This window comes from Ambystoma mexicanum, chromosome 12 (genome assembly GCF_040938575.1).
Source record: "Ambystoma mexicanum isolate Mex_15411 chromosome 12, UKY_AmexF1_1, whole genome shotgun sequence".
Lineage (NCBI taxonomy): Eukaryota > Metazoa > Chordata > Amphibia > Caudata > Ambystomatidae > Ambystoma > Ambystoma mexicanum.
In genome coordinates this window covers 790,446,660-790,469,604 of record NC_090936.1, presented here as the reverse complement: position 1 = coordinate 790,469,604, position 22,945 = coordinate 790,446,660, and the positions used below count along the sequence as shown (strand labels likewise).

Here is a 22,945-nt window from a genome sequence, read left to right as displayed (position 1 = left end):
GTGGGGCTATATTGGCAGGTGGTGGCAGACAGATTGCAAAAAGATGGGGTGGGATTGAACGTGTTTTCTCCGGGTGCATGTCTGCTGAGTTGTTACTCGCGCCCGAGAGGCCGAAATCATGTTGCTAAACTGAAGGATCTAGCATGCATTTTGGCCAAATTCTATGACATGAAAATCGTTTAGAGGCCCTGGAGTGGAAGATTGGTGGAGGGATCTATATAGGTTGGGAGTGGCGGAAACTGTAGCATGGAGCGGGGCGGTGCAAGGAGACCATGGGGAAGCCTTGTGTAGGGTTGGGGACTGGGATGGTTTACTACATACCCTGTTTGCTGAAGTAGCCACAGAAAATGAAGAAGGATCCTAATGGAAGTACATATGGCTCTGAACTGTCTGGAACGTAGTGTGCTTATGATAGGAAAAGGTAGAAGGCAGGCTGGGGGAGGGAGAGCAGAGAGGGTGGGGTTAGGGGGAGATGGGAGGGAGTTGAGGACATGTTATGGGTTGTGGACTGTTGATCTTGCAATTTGTATGTTGTTATGTTGTGTTAAATTTTGTTTAGAATCTAGTAAAAGCCAATAAAACAAATTTTAAAAATAAAATGGAGGCAATCTCTCCCTTTCAGGAAGGGGAAGCGGCGTCAGATCACGCCATCACTTTGGCTTTGGACGTTGCTGACACAGGGTTCTGACAAATGGGGAACAGTGTCTGCCTTCATCGCCAAAGTTGAAAGAAAGCCACCAATTTTCGTCAGGAGGTCCAAGCGAAGGTGCCAGACACGCCCTTTGGAGAGAATCTTTTTGGGAAGGTCATTGAGTCCCTCCAGGCCATCAAAGCGGATACAGAGACGGCTCGTTCCCTGGACACGCTCCAGCAGCACTGCTCTTCTTTTCACTCCTCTAGGGGAAAGTCGAGCAGTTCTTCCAAAGGTTTCTCAGCATCGTACCAACAGCCTTCTAGATCTACAACCCAGGAAGCCTACAGAGGCCGTTCCCAGGCCTACGGTAGCGGTGGATAGTGTCCCTGTCACCTGCAGGGCAGGACGCCAGCGCGGAAGCAAGCCTGAACCGGTCTCCGATGTCTGGTGGCCCCCACTCGTACACTCCGGTGGGAGGCCGGCTGACCGAGGTTAGTAAACAAGTGGAGAAAGATCACCACCGACAGATGGGTGCTGGATGCTCTCGCCTAAGGACACCTAAGTTTACAGGGCATACATGTATACCTGCACCTGGATGACTGGCTTGCGGCAGCTGGCTTACGGACACACATAGGCGACCGACCGCCTACTAACGGATCTGGGATTCTCTGTCAACTATCTAAAGTCCTGCTTAACGCCATCACAAAATGCGCTGTTCCTAGACGCTATCCTAAATACCGTGTCCTGCTTGGTGTCACCTTCGGAGGAGAGGATTTCGGCCATTCTAGGAAAGGTGCAACAGCTGTCGTCGACAAAGACAACCACGGTGCGGGCCATCAAGTCGTTACTGGACATGATGTCCTGCAGCTACCTCGTCCTGCTCTGCAGGTTGCATATGCGACCCCTTCAGAAATTCCTGGATGCCCACTGGATACAGTTGTCAGGAAGCTTCACAGACTAGATCTTGCTCAAAGATAAGTTCCGTCGGGCGATAGTATGGTGGGGCATTCGCTCCAACATCGCCCAAGACACAGGATTTCAAAGCCTGTCATACAAGGAGAGGGTCCCCACGAATGCCTCTCTTGAGGGATGGGCAGCGCATTTCAGACGTTTGCACACCAGACGGCAGAGGCCTGTGGCTGCTGGAGGAGAAGGATTTTGGTATCAACATCCTGGAGCTATGGGCAGTGTTCTGGGCCCGGAGGTCATTCCTACCATCTCTGAAAGGCAAGGTAGTGGAAGATCTTTACGGACAACACCACCGCCACCATGTTCTACATCATGAAGCAGAGGTGCACATGATCCCCAGAGCTCTCTAAAGAAGCGCAGGATTTGTGGTGCTGGTGGCCATCGGACAGTGGATGTTCCTTGTCCCCCTGCACCAGGCGGGAGTTAAGAACACCGTTGCAGACTCCCTCAGCTGGGGGATGCGCTCCTGCCACACGAGTGGGAGCTTCGTCAGAACCAAATGGACCACCTGTTCGCCAAGTGGGGCAGGCCACAGATGGATCTAATTGTGACAGCGGTGAACTCCACATGTCAAAAGTTTGCCAGCAGGTTCCACCTGCAGAGGAGCCTGGGGAATGCTTTCTCCTTCCCGTGGGAAGGGCTGCTCCTGTACACGTTCTTTGCCCCCACCCCCTAGTTCCCTCTCCTGCTAAGTCATCAGCATACTCGCACAGTGTCCATGCAAGATGATACTAATTGTCCTGGCATGGCTGTGCCAGATTTGTTACCTGGACCTTCTCAGCCTGTCAGTGTCACCGCTGGCCAAGCTGCCAGTGGTTCCGGATCTTCTCACCACAGAAGGAGGCGCAATCATGCATCACAACCCAGGATCGCTAAACCCTAGGACTTGGCTCTAGCAGGCCTAGAGTTTGGAGGATATGCGTTGCCTGCAGACTGCTGGGAGTTCCTTGCCAAGGCCAGGGCACCGTCGACTTTGAAGTGCTACGGTCACAAGTGGAATGGTTTTGTTACATGGTGCAGATCTCAGACGATTACCCCTCTGAGGGTCACGGCCCTGCAGGTTCTTCCGTACTTGCTTTCCTTGGCCAAGGCTGGGCTGGCGCACACCTCTATCAAAGTGCATCTGGCGGCTATCTCCCGCTACACCAGATCCCCAGGAAGATCTTCACTTTGGTCCCATTGTCTCATCAAGGAATTTCTCAAGGGACTTTTCCGATCTTTCCCACCGGTAAAGGCCCCTGCCCTGGGAACTCAATGTGGTTCTGACGAGGGTCATGGGGGGGCCCCTTCGAGCCCATGCATCAGGCCCCTCTCGTTCCTCGCGTGGAAAATGGCTTTCCTTGTGGCCAACACCTATGCAAGAAGGGTGGGTGAGATCCAGGCCCGATCCTGCAAGCAACCATACATGACTTTCTGCGAATGGAGGGTGGTGCTGCGTACGCTCCCCTTCTTTATGCCGTAGGATCCGCCGGGAATGCCACCTCAACGACCCTTTGGTGTTATCTGTGTTTTTCCCGAAACCTTTGTCAACGTTGGAATGGGCCTTGCACTCCCTAAACGTTGCTCGTGTTCTGAAGTTCTACGTGACACACAGACTTTTCGGAAGACTTCATAGCTGTTTGTGAACTTTGGTCCTGTGAACCATGGGGAGACCCTGTCCATGGCTTCCATTTCAGGTTGGCTCTCTGGCTGCATCACGCACAGTCATCGGTTAGCGAACCGACCCCTGCCCGGCAGGCTGACAGCCCAGTCGACCAGAGTGATCGCTGCAACGATGGTGTCCCTGTCTGGTGTGCCCCTGCTGGATATCTGCAGGGCTGCGACATGGAGGACCATGCACACCTTCACAAGGTTCTACTGCGTTGACGGGGATTCCAGGGAGGAGTCAAGAGTCAGCCAAGCAGTGCTACGCAGCCGGTTCGCTTGAGGTGAGACTGTTCCAGAGGTAAGAATGTATTGCTTCCGTTGAGCCTTGCCACCTCCTATGGTTGTGTAATGTTGTACTGCTATGTATTAGTTATTCAAGAGCATGTGGATCCATGCCAGATTCCAGGCTGCCAGGCTGGGGAAGGTTTAAGTTATTATTCTCCATCATGGGTGTGGCATGGATTCACATAAAAAACCTCCCTATGTCCCCTTTGCGGCTCTTCTTGTTCATACTGCCACTTTACGTGTTTACCAAATCTGAAGTTGGCTGCAAGAGGAGGGGCTTAGGAGAGGACTGTCATTGGATGGGGGTATGACCCAAAGGACAGTGATTGGTTTAGAGGAGAATCACAGTTTGTAAGTGAAACAGTATTTTCTTGTACCAAGGATTCCCAGCCTGATGGGGAATATTCATATGCATGTGAATCCATGCCAGACCCATGCTGGAGAACCATAGTTACAGGTAGGTAATTTAAACCTTAGACAAGTTCCCAAAACATCTCATGTGATTGTGAGTCATCTCGCAAAATTCATTTTTTCAACATCACCTTTTTTTTTGCCATGATATAGGTTTGGTCAATGATTTGTCAATATTTAGCTATTAATGTATGGTCATTCAGTATTTGCAGAGTATATTGAACACGTTTGTGTCTATTGATTTCATCAATAAAACATCCTTCTTAATTTCAGTCAGTGAGTTGTCTGTTTTGGGTATTGTCTGAGCAGATGGATTAATCAATCTCATGAATTTCTCAAGCATCTTGGACATAGTTCAAATTGACTAGGAAAGAAATTCATGGGATTTTCTCTGGGAATGTCACTGCATTCATTTATACATTACTTATTTAAAGGTATCTGACCAGTACCACTATTACCCAAATAGCCATATGGTTGCCCAACATTTATCAGTCGTATGCACACAATTATCCTTTTTTCAATGCGCTTTTTCTGTACCAGATGTACGTTTTATATTATTAATAAATAATGAGGAACAGATTTTATGGTTAATGTGTGAATCGTGCAGTTTAAATAATAGTTCATTATTTGAACTAATATGGCGTTAAGTCCCCGTTCTAAGGGCTGGAGCTGGGATAAACGGCCTGGCAGCCCAAGTTATCGGCCAGAGCGAAGCGAGGCCAGATAACGAGGGCTGCCGGCCGTTAACCCCTGTTCCAGTCCTTGGAACGGGGGCTTAGGGCTGTTGGCACCCTGGGTTACCAAAGCGGTAACCCAGGGTACTAAAAAAAGGATTTTCGTTCTTACAGCGAGACACACGCAGTGTCCAGTTGTAAGACGGGAAATCCTTTCCAAAGATGGCCGCCATGGAAAGGGAAGGTGGGGCTCCGTACAGGAGACCCGCTTCCCTTTCCATGGCGGCTGATGTGAGCAGAAGGTGCAGCTGCTGTGGCTAGTACCGCCGCAGCTGAAATAAGATAAGTTGGGGGTATAGGGGAATACATTTTTTTTTTTAAAAGGGACAAGAGGGTGGGTGTCTCAAGTTCCTCACCTGAAGAGGAGTTGTCGTCCTTCTGTGAGGTCCTTCCCTTCTCCTTTTTTCTTGCCTTATCTCGAAGGTGCTCCTTGAACAGATGGGGCCTGTCCTCTCCAGCCGCCACCACGACGCCCTGTAAGGTGAAACAGGGAGAGGGCTCTGGCGTTCTGGGAGGACAGGTCTGGTTTGTTTGAGAGAAAAGCCTGCAGGCACAAAAACCATCGCTGGCTCTTCATCTGAATGGATATGGTGTTGTATCCTCCTGAGGTCCGGTATGTTCACTGAAGCATTTGACAGATGAGAGCGCAGAGGACAGAATGCTGAGAGGAGGATTGTAACAGAAAAAAGGGAGCGTGATATCGAGAGCAGTGGATTTGACTGGAAGCCGGATTGGCAGTCAGCCATCAAGAAGCAGGATAGCAGAGTAAAGAGGGCAGTAATAAGAGGATCTTCACTGTAGTAAGGTAAGGAGTGGGAGGGGAGCCAAACCAGCGGGTGCTGGAACACGCTGCGCTGAAGCCTAACCTTCCCGCTGGAACAATAAGCGGAGAAAACTGCAATAAGGAAACAGAGTGGAGGTGATAGGCAGCAAGAAGAGCGTGCTTGTAGAGGAGCCGCGGAGCACAAGGTACCTGTGGTAGACGGGCAAGGAATGGAAACGAGGAATGAGGAAACGCTACGAGTAGCGGAGAAAGTGAGGGAGAATAAAACCGGAAAGTAGTAAGATTCAAAACAGGGGCTTAGCATCTTACCCGAACGCGAGTAGCTGGATGGGTTGCAACGCACCCGTCTCAGAGTGCGAGCGGACTATGAGCGGACGCTGGCGGCAGCCATCTTAGAAGACAATAGACTGCTACCGAGAGGTGCATAGCGGCACAGTCTTATGTTCACTCCTGTAAACAGTCCCAAACACCCTGGAATTGCGGTACCAGTGCTGCCAAAGTGACCACCTCTAGCATATGACAGTATGCCTTCTCTTTACCCTCACCGGCCCCGGTTTCTTGGGAAACCGCCTGTTGAATTGTCGGACTAGTCGAGCATGGCGTTGTGAGACAGGCTCCCAAGTGCGTTCCTGGACTGAATATCCTTTCCAATGGATCAAGAATTGTAAAGATCCTCTGTAGAATCGGGAATCGCAGATGATCTCGACTTCATATTCTGCCGAATAAACAGGAGGCCGAGGATCATGTACCTTAGATATTCGTGAATATTTGTCGGTCCTATGTATCTTCAGCAAGGATGAATGAAAAACTGGATGAATGCGTTTCCATGAGGGTGGATGTGTAGGCAGAAAGTAACGGGGTTTATCTTCTCAGTGATGGAGAACGGTCCACCATATCGAGGAACTTACTTCGTCGGATGAATCCAACAGGGAAGAAATCGGGTAGACAGCCAAACCTTATCCCCTGGGTTCCATGAAGGGTTTGTTCCCCTATGTTTATCTGCATATTTTGTGTTTCTTTCTTAAGATTGGAGTAGATGGGTATATGCTGACTTGTGGTTTACTTGGATGTTCTTGAGATATACATTGAGGGGGGCACATTTGTGGGTGGAGTAATGGCCAAGGGAAAAGATTTGGGGTGGTAACCTGAATGGCAGAAAAACGGGCTCATTGAAATTGCTGTGTGGACTGTTATTGTAGGAGTATTCCGCCAGGGGAAGGAGTTCGGACCAAGATTGTTGAGTATGGGCGGTGAAACATCTGAGGTATTGCTGGAGAGTGAGGTAGGTCTTTCTGTTTGTCCATTTGTCTGTGGATGATATCCTGACGACAAAGCCTGATCAATGTCCAAAGATTAACAGAGGGCCATCCAGAATTTGGAAATGTACTGTGAACCCCTGTCCGTAGTTGTGAGACCATGAAGACGGTAAATGTCTCAGAGAAAGACTGATGCCGTTTGAGGGGCCGTTGGTAAGCCTGGAAGCAGGGTGAAATTAGCCCTCCTAGTGAATGAATCTACGGTCATCATTATAGCGGTATTCCCTTTAGACAAAGGTAGGTCCACCATGAATTCAGAGGATAGGAGTCCAGGGAGACAAAGGAACACAGGCTTGTTCCAATCATCCAATGGGTTTAGCGGTTGTGTGCTTGCTGGCTGCACATACTGGACATGTTCTTGCGTATTCCTTCACGTCTTTGAGCAAAGAAGGCCACCAAAATCGGTGAGACAACAGTTCTTGCGTAGCAGCAATTCCATTGTGACCTGCGGATAGGCTGTCATGTCCCCATGAAAGAGCCTTCTGTTGTAGTGACGGAGTGGGAACAAAGAGTATTTCTGATGAAAACACAACCCATCCCTCCAACAGAGTAGGGATTCTGGGAATGGAGCGACTACAAGAGCCTCTCTGACCTGATCAAGGAAAGACATGACTGCAAATGGAAACGTCTTCTCACTCAGGACTTTTTTCCTGGTTTTGTTCTCTTCTTGGACCTCTTCTCCCTTACGGGGTAGAGCATCGGCCACAATATTTTGTGTTCGGGGGATGTAAGTGATCTTGAAACAGTATTGAGAAAAGAAATGGGCCCATCGAGCTTGCCGTGAGTTCTTGCATTCGAGTTTTTGCAGGACTTTTAGGTTCTTATGATTCGTTTGAACCTCAAATTCATGGAGAGACCTTAGCAGTAAATGGGGCCATTCAGTACAAGCCTCTCGGATAGCCAACAGCTCCTTTTCTGACGGAGTAGTTCCTTTTGCTGGGACTCAAGGTGCAGGAATAATAAGCTATCACGTGTTCCATTCAGTCTTCGGCTGTTTGTTTGAGACCCGACCCTAGGGCTCAGCAAGAAGCGTCTGTTTCAACAATAAACGGTTTGTGCTGATTTAGCTGTCTGAGGATAGGAGCAAAACAAAAGGCCTTCTTGATTGATAGAAAGGAATCGTTCACCTTCTCATCCCAACAAAAGGCAACATCTGCATTTTTCTGGTTTGGCAAGCAGTTTGTTCTCCTTGAGACGTTGTAATACTTCCTTTACGTGTTCTATGTAAGTGGACAGTAAAGGAGAAAAAAACAATATATCATCCAGATAAACAATGACATAGCTGAAGAGAATGTTAGAAAATAACGTGCCCATGAAACTTTGAAAAACAGTAGGAGCATTTACCAGGCCAAATGGCATGACCTGATACTCAAAATGGCAGAATGGAGTGCAAAATGCCGTTTTCCATTGGTCTCCTTCCTTTATCCGTAACGGGTGATGGGCCTCTCTCAGATCTAGTTTTGTGAAGATCTTGGTTGTCTGAACCACCTCTATAATATTTTTTTTTATTAAACTTTTGTTTATTGGCAGGAAATCAAGACAGGTACAACACGGGTAGCATGTGGGAAAGCAAACATCATAACAGCACATATATGCATTACATCACAACTAGTATCAACAACACATGTCAGCGGGGGGGACATTGTGGAGTAGCTCGGATGGGGCGTGCCTCATGTTGAGTCCGGCTGAGCAGGTGAGGGGGCGGAGGTCCATTCAACCCCGTCTTTATTGTTTAAGTAACTGCCCACCTCTATAATATTGTTGATGAGTGGCATTGGGTAATGGTCCTTAATGGTGATTAGGTTTAAGCCCCGGAAGTCGATACATGGTCAGAGTTCCTTACTGTCTCTCTTAGGAATAAAGAATAATGAAGCTCCTGCAGGGGATCGGGATTCCCTAATGAGGCCATTTCTGAGATTTTCGTCCAAATATGACCCGAGAGCCTTCTTCTCCAGAAGAGATGACGAGTAGATCTGACCAAAGGGGACAATGGGCTCTGGTTTGATATCGAGACAGCAATCTTCCGGTCGGTGTGGTGGAAGTTGGAGAGGTTGTTTGTCTTCAAAAACCTCTAGAAAAGCCTGGTATTCTTCAGGAATTGTATTTATCTCATTGATATAGGATTGGAAAAAACAGGTCCAAGCACAGATGTCAAGCGAGATTCTGTCAGGCATTCCTTGGGGTAGCAATGGGTCTTGTATATCGGAGAACCCAAGAGCACCGAATTCTTAAGCCAGTCGATCTGAGGATTATGAAAGCGCAACCAGGGGAGGCCCAAGATGAGCGGGAAGTGTGCTGCCTTTATAATATCGAAGGCAATGTTCTCTGTATGTTGATTGATGATCATCCGGAGCAGTGTCGTCTGTTGAATAAACGGTCCTGAAACGAGGGGCCTGCCATCTACTCCTTCGACAGTCAGTATGTCAGTCTTCCTTTCCAAAGGTACTTTGTTCTCAGTAGCCCAAGTGCAATCCATGAATAAGCCAGCTGCACCCGAGTCCAATAAGACTAGAACTGTCTTGGTTTCCGTGGATGACAGATGAAGGTCGACCTTAAGTACCATGAGGCGGTAGTCCATGGGTTCGGAGGAGATTGTGATATGAACGTAGGGACTCGCAAGTAACCCTCCGCCTCTGGTCCCTACTGAGGTCTAGGGCAGTCCTTCAGTGTGTGTTGATCCGAGCCACAATACTTGCAGAGTCCTTGACTGCATCCCCGTTGTCTCTCTGCTGCGATGAGAGGACCTCTGGTAGTACCTACTTGCATGGGTTCCTCCAGTTGAGTATTATTTCTTGGGGAGGCGATAGGAGTGAGTGGTTTGAGAGGATCCTCTAGACCTTTTCCGTTCTTCTTTGCGTTCATGCTATCGAAACTCTATCTCTATCTGTAAGACTGCTGAGATGAGACCCGCAAGGGAAGGGCGTGGAATGCGGACCAGCTCATCCTTTGTCTTCGGATAGTGTATTGAGCAGATTCTGGCCAGTCTGCTGCTTGGGCCAGCTTCTTGAATCTTGCCTTGTATGCCAGTACGTCTATATTTCCCTGTCTATCATCCAACAGGGACTCATAAGCATGATATGTCAATTCCTGCCATTCAAACATATCTTTCATGGCTTGTACAAAGGCGGGATATTTAGCAACCACAGGACTTCCTGCAATCACCAAAGGGGTAGCCCATGATAGGGCATTTCCAGTCAGGTTGCTGACCATGTAACCAATCTTCGCCTTATCGAGTGCAAAGGTATTTTTTCTGAACATGAAATGAACCGTGCAAGCGTCCAAAAATTACTTTAATTTTCTGGGAGTCCCATCAAATTTCCCAGACGTCAGGGATCCTGTTGGAGAGTCGGTTTGGACTGTATCCCTTGCGGTCACCGTATACCTCAGAGCATCATTTTCGGCCTTTACGGTCTGTAGCTCCGCAGAGTCTCCTTCTACAGCATTGATAAGCTCTTGCATTTGCGCCATGTTCTTCTCTCTTCTTTTGACGTTGCAATCTCTAAAGTTCCTCACCTGAAAAGGAGTTGTCTTCCTTCTGCGAGGCCCTCCCCTTCTCCTTCTTCTTTGTTCTTGCCTTATCTCGAAGGCGCGCCTTGAAGAGATGGGGCCTGTCCTCTCCAGTTGCCACTGCGACTTCCTGTAAGGTGAAACGGGGAGAGGGCTGTGGCGGTCTGGGAGGACAGGTCCGGTTTGTTTGAGGGGAAAAGTCTGCAGGCACAAAAACCCTCTCTGGCTCTTGATCTGAATGGCTCTGGTGTCGTATTCTCCTGAGATCCGGTATGCTCATGGAAGCCTTTGACAGGTCGATATTTCAGGTGAGAGCGCGGATGAACCGTACCAGATGAGACAGAAGAATGCTGAGAGGAGGACAGTAACAGAAAAAACGGAGTGTGATATCGAGAGCAGTGAAGCCGGATTGGCAGTCAGCCACCAAGAAGCGGGATAGTGGCGTAAAGAGGGCAGAAATAAGAGGACCTCTGCTGTAGTTAAGTTAAGGAGTGGGAAGGGCAGCCAAACCAGCAGGCGCCGGAGCACTCCGCGCTGAATCCAAAACTTCCCGTTGGAATGAGAAGTGGAGAAAACTGGAATAGGGAAGCAGAGTGGAGGTGATGGGCAACAACAAGAGGGTGCTTGCGGAGGAGCTGGGGAGCACAAGATACCAGCAGTAGACAAGCAAGGAATGGAAATGAGGAAACCCTACGAGTAGCAGTGAAAGTGAGGGAGAATCAAACCGGAAAGCAGTAAGATTCGAAGCAGGGGTTTAGCATCTTAACTGAAGGCGAGTAGCTGGATGGGTTGCAACGCACCCGTCTCCGAGTGAAAGTGGACTATGAGCAGACGCCGGCTATCTTAGAAAGCTATAGACTGCTACCGACGTGTGTTGCGGCACGGTCTTGCGTCCACTCATTTAAACCGTCCCGAACACCCTGGCACTGCGGCACCAGCACTGCCAAAGTGACCACCTCTGGGATGTGACAGGGATGGTGGCTGGGGGAGCAGGCTGTCCGGCAGGTTGGAACGCAGGTTTGTACCAGCAGTTCAAGCCTGCGTTCCTAGCCATCCGATTGGCTGGCTCCCCCCACCTGGGTGCTAATACATCTTGTACCATATTTTAAGACTTCAGCTTAGACAAGATATCCGATAGCTGATTATGATTTGATTTATATTGAAAAGGGGATTGCACAAGAAATGTACATCAAGAACATACATTTCTCACATATTTTCTCATTGTCACATTTTGAGTTTACCCAATTCCTCTCAGCCAACGTAACAAAGGCCAGTGGCAATTTCGATATTGGTAATACTGGTGAGTTGAGAAGGCAGTGCCAAAGTTTGTACAAAATACAGGGATCTATGTAACAGTGTTTATGGGACAGATACACTTCTGTAAAGGCCGCCATTTTTTCACGTTCACTCTAAGCAATCAGATGATTTATATGTATTATGTTAAGCACTAGAATGATTCTATATATGGTAAGGAAAGGCCTCCTAATTTAGTAATGGTGCAAATGGTTATTCTAGAAATACACAGATTGGGGGAGGGTTATGGTTAAATTATCCTATATAGAATGGGTAGGTATGGAGGCGTTTTACCATCCTGATTTACTTTGATAGTCAACATTTTCGAAGGACTACTTGCATTTAATACAAATGCATTGCATCAAACACTTGTTGGTGTGTGAAGATCTTAATGTTGCAGTGTTCTGGTCATGATGAATTGTACCAAAAGTTATATTGTTTACAAGCAACAAGTAATTGATATTTGTTCAGCTAAGGAAAAATCTGTTCTGTTCAGAATAGATAAAATGCTCCATAAGGCCCAAAAGCCACATGGGATTCCTCACGGACTGAGACTGAGATAGACTAAAGGGGCATGTGGCCACAAAATTGTGAAGATTTTAAAGCTATTTTTATTTTTTATTCACGTTTTCACCTTCCTCCACCTGCGATTGTCATCCACCCCTTATCTGTCAATAATCTTAAGCATGCGTGTGCCAGAAGATTTCCTTGAAACACTTCAGCACATATAACTTGATAGTATCGTTTTAAGGGAACATTAAGTAATCGAAGTACTAAATCTAGCATGATCAAAACTTGTACATCACGGGTTAACACACTTCTCCATTTCTCTGCTTTAACGGGTTGCATCGAGTCTGTTTACTGCCTAACTCAACACCTATGGCAAGGCTCACAAGTGCTCAGTAAAGATTCTGAAGGAAGAGCAAACTATATCAGGGTGATTCTGTTTCTCTCTGCATGTGCGCTACTGAGGTTAGAATGTCTGAGGAGGTCGAGACTCCGATATGAAAGTATAGCAACTGATGAAAAATCACGCAGAGCCATAGTTCTCTGGTTCTTGTAATTATGAACTGTAGGTAGGATAATTCATTGCTGCCTTTATGCAAATCTGAGCCCTGGTGAATAAATGTCAGAAGTGTTTCTCATAATGCATACGACATACTTGCATCTAGAAATGTGAATGATTTGTTTCAGATTAAAACTTAAATAATGTTTGCATTGTTCGGTTTGTCTACAGGAAACCTCGAGGACAGTATCAAGCAGGAATAAAAGGTAAGCATGGCGTTTTAGTAACCTTACGTATGTGCTGTCTCCAAGCTCAATGTTTTTCCTCCGACCCATTTATTTCCGATTGCGTTTTCACATATGGGAATCTAATGGTGAGGAGCTTAGATGTATTTTTGAGTTTACATTGATGCAGAGCAACACAAAAAAACACATTTCCAACCCGAGTTTTAAGCTTCATTTTTAAACACATTTTGATTTTTCTGCTTCCTGCCGGCCTATTTTAGTCCCCAAAATCCGTCATGTTGATGCTCCAAACAATTATATTATCAACAACTTTGTGGATGACTGCTCGATCGTGTTGATGAGGGTACATGGATCATGTCACAACACTGCTGACGCTGCGGAGTTGCCCGTCTACAGTTAATTGACCACTGCATGAGCACTCAACATTTGAAATTGATTCATTACAAGGCCAAGGGGAACAGTGTTTGGTGCTAACGTTCTTCTCTGGAACAATGACCTCTATTTATGAGATGCTCCCAATAGTGATCCACAACAGTAAATAATGTAGTAGTCCTCTAAGATTCTGGTTACTGTAACTATTTTGTCAAATAATAGGTGTCAAAGATGTGTGCATTTTTTTTAAATGCTCAGTTGTATTTTCCCTTACCTGCCACTTCCCAAGCGATGAACGTGGATTGTCAACAGTTGTATTTCAGTCTGCTTCTTTATGCCACACAGCCCCCTTCAATGTATGGCTCAGTTATGAGTAGGATTTAATTTATTTCGCCAGGAGTCTTTGGTGACAGCATAAAAAGTATCACATGCATGAAAAACATGAGTGACCTAAAAAAAATAAGAGGAGGAATGCAAACATTCTAAACAAAAGTATTTATAATACTGTATGTAATCTAAAACATTTAATACATTGACAGGTTGCATTGAATCAGTAAGCCACTTGGAAGTGATCAGATTGCTGCAAAAAAGGCTTGGCCTTGGGATTTAATTCTGTGATGCACAGGGCGATTTCAGCTGAAGCAGATCACACACATTACTATATGCCCCATGGAAGTGGCTGCCTGAGCCTGGCAGTGGGGCTTGAGCTCTCCCCGCCCTTCCATTCCCACATCACATACTGAGCCCTGATGCAGACGTGCACGTTTGTTCTAGGCATTGGGGTTTGTGTCCCTGAGTTGCTCTGAGTTTGAGATCATGATTTTTCCCTGTTTACCAACTGGGAGGTCCCGTTGAGGGAGCGAACAGTTCATAAATTCTTCCACAAGCTACATTACGCTGCCGATATTGATGAAACTGTTGATGCTGATGTACGAAACACTGAAGTGTCATTTCCATTGTGGAATGCAATGCAATGCAGGTGCAATGCTGTATCCAAGGCCTGCGGTCTGTTCTGAAAAGTCACTTGTGATGCTGGTAATGCCTTATGGAGGGACAGGGCCTCCTAGTCCTTGTCCTACCACTTCTGTATGCGTTTTCTCTGATTTCTGCCCATGAGGACCAGCCTGGACCTTTGGCAGTGCAGCTCTTCATGTTTTCCTTTTGGTGAACAACACCCATGGGATACCCATATGCCACCCATGAGTGTGGGTACACCATTGCACCCCTTTTGTGTGTTTTTGGGTACCTGTGTTGACCACAGAGCAGGGTATGAGCTGGTGGCAGCTACATGCTGACTTGGCAGTGGCTCTGAGTGCCCTCCATTTTTGGGACACCCAGGCCCTGCCATAGAAATCAATGGATTTCTGATAGAAGGCAAGGTCCCTGTGGCCTGTTGGTTTCTATTGCCTTTGACGGTGTTTGCCAACGTTCTGGGAAGCCCTGACCCTGTCCCTTCCTCCTGACTGGCTGTTGGGTGGAAATAGCATAAATGGCTCTGGGGCCGCCTCCTGTCAGACTGACTGGAGCCTTTCCAGGGGCTGTGTGTTGTGAGTATAGCCTAGGGGTGGCACCTGTGTGAATGGAGTCTGAAGTGAACTCGCATTCTGTGTTATGGGTGTCTGGGTTTGGTGTGACACACACAATGCCTGAGACTGCCCTGACTGAAACGTATGTGAATGCAGTGTATAGTGCTGAAAGGCTGGCTGCTTAACCCAATCCACCTTCTTTGTTTTGGGTGTCTGGGTGGAGCGAATGGCCTGAATACCTGTGACCCTAAGTGGGGCATCTTTTGCAGGAGTGTTTTGAGAAATAAGAAATTAATTTGGAACATAGGAAACTTCTTTTAAGCTGTGGTATGTTTTAATAATTACAATATTGTGGGGGTGATACTTTGAGATTACAGCACCATGTATTTGAAGAATTAACAAGATAATGAAACCTGTGACTATAAATGACATTCCATCTGTTTGTTTGTCATGGGTACAACTCTTATAATCTTTATTTGAATCATTTATAGGAATAGTCTATGTAAATGTATATGTGATAATTTTCTTCTTTCATTGATACATGGAAGCCTTTTCTCACCCTCACGTTTATTTTATTATATATTTTTCACTCTTTTAACCTATGTACTGTGTTTTATGTAATGTTCATATTTTCTAAAGTAATGTGTAATTTTGTAATTGAAATTGTTGTTTATATTAAAAAGTTGAATTATTTCCACTATATTCAAAAGAAAAAAGAATACCTGTGACCCTGATTGACTGCCCGTCTTCATAAATGCCCTTCTGCATGATTGTTTGACTGATCCTGGCTCAGCCAGAGTGAATGGGGAACAGATGTGTATATCTGGGGACCTCTCCCTTAGCAATTTATTCAGAAGCTGAAGTCAAAACTGAAGCAAGAAGAAGCTGTTCCTTGAAGCCCAGCTGGAGAGGAAGTCTGCTGCTGCAATTTCTTTGTGTAATCCAAAAGCTGCTGTGTTCTTCCAAGGAGTGATCCAGAGAGGACTTGCAAAGGAGACCTCTCCCCGAGCTATGAGGGACCATTGTGCAGCCTGCTACTCTTCATCCGAAGTGCTCTGGAAGCCAGTCCTGTGTGCCTGCTGTCCAGAGGCAGGTTCTTCATGAGTCCTGAAGAGGAGTGCCTGGACATCTCGAGTCGTAGAAGTACATTGGTGTTGCCCTGGGACCGGATGTGTGTTTCGTGACCGCTGGGAGCAGTTGCGGTCTACCGCCCAGAAGAGGGGGTATCCTGGCATAGTAATCCAAGGGATCAGAGTGTCCAGAGAGACTTTCGGAATGTCAGCAGGACATGAATCTCCTGAACAGCAGGTGCCCTGATTTTAGTTCTACACTACATTTGACGCCATGTTCGATGCTGTTCTCTACGGACACATAGGATAAAACCCACGCACCCGAAGCCAGCGTAGGACAGGGGCACGGTAGTGTGCGCCATAGGTCAGCAGAGCACGCTGCCCGATCTTTGTTCTACACTACGTTTGACGCGCCTACACGTACTACAAAACGCATGCATCCGACCCTCTGCAGCAAAGCCCACATAAGCCAAGGGCGCAATGTTGTGCGCCGCAGGTGTTTGGCGCTGCTGAATGGAGCTGCAGATCTAGCCCGCTACGCTCGTTGCTACGCAACATAAGCTGAACTACTTCACCATGGATTTGCAAGTCCCCCAAACAGACCCTAGGCCACAACGGTTACCTAAGTGCTCCTACAACACCCTTCCAGCAAATCCTGTCCCGTGAGCGCAGCATGACATCACCCTGCCTTCCACCGCACTGCTACAGAGCACCCTAACTGAGGGAAAGGCCATGCTTACAGTAGTCAGTCTTATAGCAGGCTAAGATGGCTGCTCCACAGTTGCCCGCCGGACCTATACGGAACGTTCACCCACTGCACAGGGAAAATGGCAGTTGCACTCTTTCCGCATTGCCTCCACACTCCACCATCCCTCCCACTGCCTTCCATCCTACCCCTGTGGAATACCTTTCACACTCTAAGCGCCCCAAGCAGCTGAAAGTGAGAGTCCCCCAAAAAGATAGTTAAATTCTACAATGAGAGGCAATAATGGACGCACCCCAGCAGGGAATGAGACAGAGACCAAGTGCGGTTGAGATATAAAAGGCTTTATCTAAATCAATATAGGGCATGCAAAGGACTCTGACAATAGCAAAGACAGTCCTATTTATTACAAAAATACGTTATGGATTAGGTAAGCTATAGGGGACACGTAATCGTGGGGATTGGGTGATGAAGACTAGCTACTATGTACAATGTAGGTGCAGCGATCCATGATTGGTGGAGATCCAAGTGGTGGCATCGTTGAGTGCTTGGGTCCGCTGGGCTCATCGGGGTGGAGCATCAGCTCACGAGCTGTCAATGTGGATACATTGTTGCTGCACTAACATTTTGCCCTTGTGGCCATGCATGCACATTCATCACTAATTTCTACGTAAATTTAACCTATGAATCCTAGAACTCATTAATCTAATATCATAAAAGAGACAGGGAGAAACAGTATATAACTCTGGGCATCCTCAATACATCATCATAAAATTGCTAGTACAAAGGACCGAGTAACATGAGTCCAGGTGTCTTATCAGGGGGCACGGGTTAGGGTACCTTTATCATTCTTGTCTGTTAGATGTAGTAAGAGACAGCTTTACGGTATGTTAGTACAAGAGTGAATAACTGCCTCCGTGGTCAGTCGAGGGTGAGGTGAAATGAGGTACCATTGGGGTGATGGGCACATAGCTGGCACCTCAAAAGGCGGCAGGCTGTGGGGCCGTGGTGCTCATAATTCTTTGTAACCAGGGCATGGCGGTACATGGGGATGTTAGGGTGGCATCAGGTGTCAGGAGGCATGGGGGAGGTGAATACTTGGTGCAGGCTCAACAGGAATGCGAGGAGGTGTAGCTGTATTATTCTAACATCAGTAAACCAGGGACCTTCAAGCCCCAGCTGGGCCTTGGAGGGAGGAGGGTGGGAATTGAATACGCTGCTCGCTAGGAGGAGGGGGAGATGGCCTTGTAGTTTCTTGCGGGTCTACATTCATCAAGTAGCATACGCATCATTATAGAGACGGAAAATTGAGGTATGTCAGTACAATTGCATGTATATATATATATATATATATATTTCTGAGGCTTGTGGAATCTGCTTAGATCACATATATATTAAATGGCCACGGTAGTGGCCATGTAGTTATGGTTAAGTTGCTGTTTCCATAGGAAGAGCACTTTTTGGGCGGCTTATAATTTCGCTCTCCCTGGACGGATCCTCACCAAACTTTGCAAAAAAAGTAGTTGGGTCACTCTGAATTTTTTTGCAAAGTTTGGTGAGGATTCGTCCAGGGGGGCAAAGTTATAGGGGGGGTCCCAAAACTTTTTTTTTCCCATAGACTGAATGGGAAAAAACTTTGCGCACGGCTACAGCCCGAACCGCTGGACAGATTTACACCAAATTTGCGGCAGGAGCGGCGGCCTGGTCCCAAAAGCGTGCTTTTGTAAATTTGGTGTAAATCTGTCCAGTAGTTTTCTTAAAAATGACTAAAATGTAAGGCAAAACAATTAGTGATATCTGCGTTCGCTTCGCGGACGGACTTCCCTGTTCGCTCCGCGGACAGCACCCCGATTGGCCCATGGGCTTGCGTCATGTCTGCGGACATGCAATGTGTTCGCTGATTGGACGTCGAGGGGCGTGGAGCGCGTCAGATTTTCTGTGGCGCCCGCCATCTTGTATTCGCAGTCGACCGCGTACAGCGCAGTGAAACGTGGATAAAAAATTGTATTTAGTGCCGTGTGTTGGTGTGTAAGAGTGTTTGGGGAGGGTGGTGGAGTATGAGATAGGTTCAATGCTTTGTTTTCTTATGTGCTAGACGTTTTTGTTGCGTTCGATTTGTCTGCGGAGAACACGGCTGTTCTGACATAGGCTACAGTAAAGTGGCACAGCGAGTAGAGCGCTTGACCGCCTGTAGACCGGTTAAATTATTTCTATTAACCCACTCTGTGTCGTCTGCCTTTTTCAGAGCCCTCTAAACGACAGGGGATCAATTTGGCGGTGATAGTACGCGGTAGAAAACATTATGCCACTTTCAACGAACAAGTTCAACTTCAGCGGTCTTTAATGCTACGCTATTGTAATTATATTTGGTATAAAGTAATGTAAAGGGTTACTTACAGTACAATTGCAATTTCCATTGTCTACGAGTGGTGCAGTCCGAAAATACGACTCTGCGTGTGCCAACGATCTTTCGCATAGTGATATAATATGTAAAAGTGGTTTCGTTTCAGAAATTTCATCTTTATCTTCTCTTACGTTTTAGCAACACTCCTTCAAGAGAAGTCTTTCATCACAATCTCTGTCTGTCAAGGTCAAAACACAATACAACCTTATAGTCTGCTTCGTGAGCCTCTCCGGGGCCCGAGAAAAAAATGAAGCAGCTGACCTTCACTGTGAACGAGCATAAATTCTTACTTTGCAACATTCTGTGTAAAGCCATCGTTAGAAGTTGGTTTTTGCACGCCATGTTTGTATATTGTTTGCGTGATATTAAAAAAAGTTTGTTTAAAGGACGTTATGGTTCTAAGTACAGCCGAAAGACCCCTGAAAATAGCAAGTTATGGTAAGCTATGAAAAATAACTTGCGCCAACACCATGCACTGCTAAGACTAACACCCAGGACATCAAAGATGACATCGCAAATGTCATTGATGAAATCACTGATGACCTCACATGTGTATGTACTTTTCATGGAATTTGTGTACTAGGGATTTTCATTATAATGTTCCAAAAAAAGTGTCAAGGATATTGCAATAAATATCATACCGTTATTAGTGCTTTGAACGATGCATTTATATCAATAAATAGCATTGTATTATGGGATTCTATGTAGTATACTGAGCTGCTAATGGAGAAAGATAGCATTGTGTGCAGAGTACAAGATAAAAGTAGAATATTTGTAATGTTAATATGTAGAATAATTAAATGATAATTGTCCTGAAATGTTGGAAAATTCACAAAATGGGTGTGTTCTGAGGACGTTATTCGTATTGTTTGATTGCTTAGCTGTATGCAATGAGGGAATGGTACAGAGAGTAAAGTGGACGCCGTCCGCGGACACCGCGGCTGTTCGTGGACAGGGCGTGGTAAATCCAGGTTTTTCCAGGAAATCCAACATGGAAAGAAGACTGTACGGATCAGCCAATCAGATGTCGAGGTTGTGGATTTGTGTTGAAAGAGACTGTGTGTGGTGAAGATGGCAGAAGTGGAGAAAGTCAGGGTGTTGGTGCTCGGAGATATGTTTGTGCATGGTTTACAGCAGTACGCTGAATGCAGGCATGTTGCAAAGAACTTTGATGTCAAAGGAGTGGAGGTGGTGTGGAGCACTGTGCCTGATTGCAATGTACAGGGAATTGTACAAGTTTGTGCGGATATGGCCACGATGAACAGTCCGCATGTGGTAGTTTTGCACTATGGTGCTTTCCATTTGGGCAACGTCAGTGCCCCTACTTTGTTGGCTGATTTGGAACGCTTGGTTCAAGCCGTAGTGAAGATCCTTCCAAATGCAAAAGTAATTTTTTCTGGATTACTACTTAGGGCAATATGGGACAATAGTTCAGTTTTTTGTCCTCAGCAAAACATTGCTAGGTGTGTCATCAACCGAGGCATGTGTGCCTTCATGCTTAGAGCTGGTATGTTCTTCTGTAACAATGAGAATATTGATGCCAGTAATGCTGTTAATTTTAAAGAAGATGGCATTTCTTTATCTTTTACCGGAAATGCCTTTTTATTTTGGAATGTAAGGGTTGCTTTGGAGAAGGTTATGTGAAGATTTTAGGAGTAAAGTAAGAAAAAAAAACAAGAAAAAAAATATAAAATAACAGGTGTCTGTCAAGCATCTGTAAAAAAAAAAAAAGTCTCTTTTTAGAGCCAACTTCAAAGGGGAAATGGGGCACACTATTTAAATTTACATTCACCACGCTCAGATTTTCGATGTGTCCGCGGACATGGCGGTAGTCCGCAGACATGAAAATCACTACGAGGGGGTTAGTATGTTCTATGTTACATGTCAGGGATATTATGGTTAAGTTGTGTTACTAAAAACCTATGAAATTCAGTGAAAAAACTTTGTTAAAGGGACGTTATGGTTCCAAGTAAAACCGAAAAACCCTTGAAATTCGTCAGTTATGGTAACATAAGCAACCATAACTCGCGCCACCGTACACTGCTAACACTAACACCCAGGACATCAAAGATGACATCACAAATGTCATTGATGACATAACTGATGACATCACATGGCTGGCTCTCCCTTTTTATCCTTTACTGACATATCGAAGCCACATAGTTTTCTACAGTAACAGTCAGGAAGTAAAAATTGAAAAGGTACTATATTTGTAGACTTAGGTTCCTGTCACATCATATATGAAACATGTACGTAGCGGAAGATACAGGCTTGAAAGAGGAATCCTTTCTGTGCATGAAGATAATCATTATGGTATCAGCACTTTGTCATAGTTTTATTTTTATTACTCTACCTTCCCTCTATATGCTCATAGTTGTATACATTATAGTCACTCTCCATAGAGTGAATGGGAAAAAAATTTTGCTTGCGTCTACAGCCCAAACCGCTGGACGGATTTCCACCAAATTTGGACCAGGAGCAGCGGCTTGGTCCCAAAAGCGTGCTTTTGCAAATTTGGTGAAAATTCGTCCAGTAGTTTTTTTTTTAAAATGACCAAAAAGTAGGTAAAAAAAAATTAGTGATATCTGTGTTCGGTTTGCGGATACACTTCCCTGTTCGCTCTGCGGAAAGTGTCCTGATTGGCCAATCGTCTTGCGTGATGTTCGCGGACATGCAAAGTGTTCGCTGATTGGACGGCGTGGAGCGTGAAGCGCGTCAGATTTTTCGGTAGCGCCCGCCATATTGGATTCGCGGACGTCCCCGGACAGCGCGGTGAAACTTTGTTCAAAATGTGTATTTTGTAGAGTGTGTTGGTGTGTAGGAGTGTTTGGGGAGGGTGGGAGTGTGTGAGATAGGATGAAAGTTGTGTTTTTATGTGTTAGACGTTCTTTTTGTGTTCGATTTGTTTGCGGACATCACGGGTGTTCTGAAATTTTCTAAATAAACTGACTAGGGGGTGTTCTAAGGAGTCAAAATGTGTCCGTTTTGTTCACAAGCAAAGTGAAACTGTTCTAAGAACACTCGCGGTGTCCGGGGAGTGTTTGTAGGTGGTGTCCTGAGGACGCTGTCCGTATTGTTCTTTGTCAAGTTGAATGTGTCCTAAGAACACTCGCGGTGTCTTGAAATGTTCGCAAATAAACAAGATGGGGGTGTTCTGAAGACGTTTTTGAGAACACTCCCGGTGTCCTGGAATGTTCGTAGGGGGTGTCCTGAGGACGCTGTCCGTATTGTTCTCTGTCAAGTTGAATGTGTCCTAAGAACACTCGCAGTGTCCTGAATTGTTCGCAAATAAACAAGATGGGGGGTGTTCTGAAGACGTTTTTGAGAACACTCCCGGTGTCCTGGAATGTTCGTAGGGGGTGTCCTTAGGACGCTGTCCGTATTGTTCGTTGTTAAGTTGAAAGTGTTCGAAGAACTATCGCGTTGTTCTGAAATGTTCGTAGGGGGTGTCCTGAAAACGGTGTACGTATTGTTCGCTGGCAAGCTCAAAGTGTTCTAAGAACACTCACATTGTTTGCGGACATTAAAAGTTTCCCATAGATCATAGTTGAAATGTTTGACTCTATGGATGTGATATGCTGCGGTGGTTGTTGCCGGGGCATAGAGTCTTGGGTGCATGGCCATTTGGCCATGCACCCAAGACTCTATGCCCCGGCAACAACCACCGCAGCATATCACATTCATATTTGTTTATAACTTTGGGTGAAAAACAAATGTATAAGGAACAAAAGTATTAGATACTATGTATGTGATGTGCTGCTATGTTTGTCCTTATTATTGTATACTTACTGTTTGGTCTAGTAATGGGAATTCCATGTTTTTTTCTTCATTTCTGTGATAAAAGAAAACAGCATGTTAGTATTAGTATTTTGGAAGGACTTATTACATTGTATAAGCAATATACTTTTATTTTTTTTCGACCCTCATATTTAGTAGAGTACAAATCAGAGTACTTTGCAATTTGCTCAGTTTCTGTATTTGTTGCTAAAATCATTGGGTCTGTGGGAAAAAAAAAACATGTTGGATTTAAAAAAAAAAC

General features: G+C 45.9%; 1 protein-coding gene across 3 annotated transcripts in view; it reads left to right on the top strand.

Annotated features, from left to right (window-relative positions):
• The window catches only part of PAWR (pro-apoptotic WT1 regulator), a 561,175-nt gene that overhangs the window by 326,915 nt on the left and 211,315 nt on the right, over positions 1-22,945 (top strand). For all 3 annotated transcript variants that reach the window (XM_069629285.1, XM_069629286.1, XM_069629287.1), the window contains exon 4: positions 12,818-12,852. In XM_069629285.1, coding sequence (XP_069485386.1) covers positions 12,818-12,852 — 35 coding nt within the window. The remainder of the gene's footprint in view (positions 1-12,817; positions 12,853-22,945) is intronic.